Genomic DNA, 2308 nt, shown 5'->3' on the forward strand with positions numbered 1-2308 from the left:
CAGAAAAAATATATAGAAAAGCTGGCAAAACTTAATCTGTTTAAAGGCATCAGGGAGCAACTGAGGCAATGAGGACTTTTTTTTTTTTTTTCATTAAGTACCAAGGATCTTTATTTTCAGTTCTGAAACGGAGTCTATGACTCAGATAATATGCCACTATTTGAAAATGAGGTCCCACCAACCCCAGTCTTCTCAAGTCTTTAGTCACAAGATCACACCTCACTCATTGCACAAGACAATCAAGCTGAAGAAGAATTAAGGAGGTACACTGAAGATAAAAGCAAAAAAGGAACATTTTTACAAGCAGATCATCCCAGTTATTTAAAAGGTTAAGTTTCAGGGGCTGGGGAGATGGCTCAGTTGGTAGAGTGCCTGCCTCGCAAGCACAAGGCCCTGGGTTCAATCCCCGGCACCGCAAAAAAAACAAAAAACAAAAAAAAAAAAATAAAAGGTTAAGTTTCAGATTCATTTACAGTGTAGTGACAGCATTATTTAGTCTCAGTGAAAACAAAGACAGTCATACCATTTAAAAAAAAAGATAAATTCAGAAATACTAATTCAGGCAAGCATGCAAAATTCAGAATATTAAAACAAATGCAAGGTCTGTTTGCACAAATACACTCAGGTGAAGGTGGACTTGAAGACAGCAAACAGATGAATCAGAAACTGAAAGGAACACTTCAGGGATTAGCAGGTCAATTCCCTCCCATGAATGAGGAAAAGAGAGCAGACACAAACTGGAGAAGCTCATGAGGTGACATCAGGGTGCACACCGATCTAACTCCTGGTGCCATTCGCAACAACATATACTTAAAAAATAAGGAGATAAATACCCAAAACACATAAGCCCACTGATTTAAACAAAAGATTTTAAGTCTGATACACAGGGAGGGGGTAAAGTTAACACACCACAGCAGCACACCTCACGTTTCAGAGATGAATGATCTCTCAAAAATTTTAATGCTCCTTTTTCACAAACAATAAAGTCTCTATCCACTTTTCTGATTTAGAGTAAAATGTACTAGCTTTAAAAATGTGCACTCTTCACACTTTTTTGCCTATCTTTTAAAACTGAGAACTGGGTGTTTTTAGAGCCCAAGAAACCTTATGTCGTGCATACACTAACTGTATGTCTTAGGAATAAATGAAATATGTGATATTCTGGTAACTCAGTGTATTTATAAAATGAAAAGCTCTATCAAAATACACTTTTCACTGGGAAAAATAAATAAAACAAACAAATGGATCTACACAAAGCAAACATTAACTTTGGTAGACTTCAGTGTAGGACAGTCTATAACAAGCACATTTGCCCTTATTCTCCCAGAGCTGCTCAACTTCCAAGAATTTTTAAATTTTTTAACTGAGATTTTATTATGTTGACATGTTTCTCATTCCACATCATCTTCAGCCAAGCTCTGAGCACTTACAATTCTCTGACTGATTGTTGGAAGTTTAGTCAGAAGCATCTGGAACACTGGTGGTGGAAGAGTTTGCTGCAACACTTGCAGCAACTGCTGTGGCTGTCCACACACAGCAATTGCATTTGTCAGATGGTCCACACCTTTTTCATATTCACCTTGAGCTAGCAGCTCTTCACCAAGTTGTATTTCTTCAAGGAAGAACTTCTGAACAGCTTCAGCATCTTTAAGGTCTGGTAACTTGGAAAGCCCAGCTCTCTCCTTGGCAAGCTTCTGTTTCTTTCTTCGTTCCCGAAGCCTGTTCTTGAAGTTGGGGTCGCTCCGCCTCTTGCGGTCCAAGTAGATGCAGTAGCCGATGAAGAGCGCCCCGCACACGCCGGCGGTGATGGCGCTGTTCCGGCCCACCATCTTCTCTTGGTGCGGCGAAGCCGCCGCGGGCAACTGGCAATGAGGACTTGAGGGGTGAAGGTCGGGGAGAAAAAGCAGAGAACTAACTTGATTTTTTTTTTTTTTTTTTTTTTGCACTAGGAATGGAACCAGAGCTGTATTCAGGCTAGGCATGGGATTTTAAATTTTGTATCTCCAAAATTGTATTTTGTAGCTCCACCCCCAGCTGTATCCCCAGCCCCAGGGAAACCGACTTAGGCGTGGGATTTTTCACTAAGATATTTGCCAATTTGCAAACAGGTAAAAAGTTGAAGAGGTAAGTGGTAGAGACCATTTATTACCAAAGAAGAAATAGGGCTGGGCAGAGTAGTGCATGCCTATAATCCCAGCCACTTGGGAATCTGAGGCAAGAGGACAGTAAGTTTGAAGCCAGCTTCAGCAACTTAGTGAGACCCTAAACAACTTAGCAAGATCCTGTCTGAAAATAAGAAATAAAAAGG

At 40.3% G+C, this 2308-nt stretch overlaps 1 protein-coding gene across 1 annotated transcript; it reads right to left on the reverse strand.

The window, feature by feature from the left end:
- Nucleotides 1–1157: 1157 nt before the first annotated feature.
- Nucleotides 1158–1850, reverse strand: LOC124980541 (mitochondrial import receptor subunit TOM20 homolog). The gene has a single exon (XM_047546211.1). The coding sequence runs from the start codon at nt 1827–1829 to the stop codon at nt 1392–1394; it is 438 nt and encodes a 145-aa protein (XP_047402167.1). The 5' UTR covers nt 1830–1850; the 3' UTR covers nt 1158–1391.
- Between the last annotated feature and the right edge of the window lie 458 nt (nt 1851–2308).

This window comes from Sciurus carolinensis, chromosome 3, assembly GCF_902686445.1.
Source record: "Sciurus carolinensis chromosome 3, mSciCar1.2, whole genome shotgun sequence".
Lineage (NCBI taxonomy): Eukaryota > Metazoa > Chordata > Mammalia > Rodentia > Sciuridae > Sciurus > Sciurus carolinensis.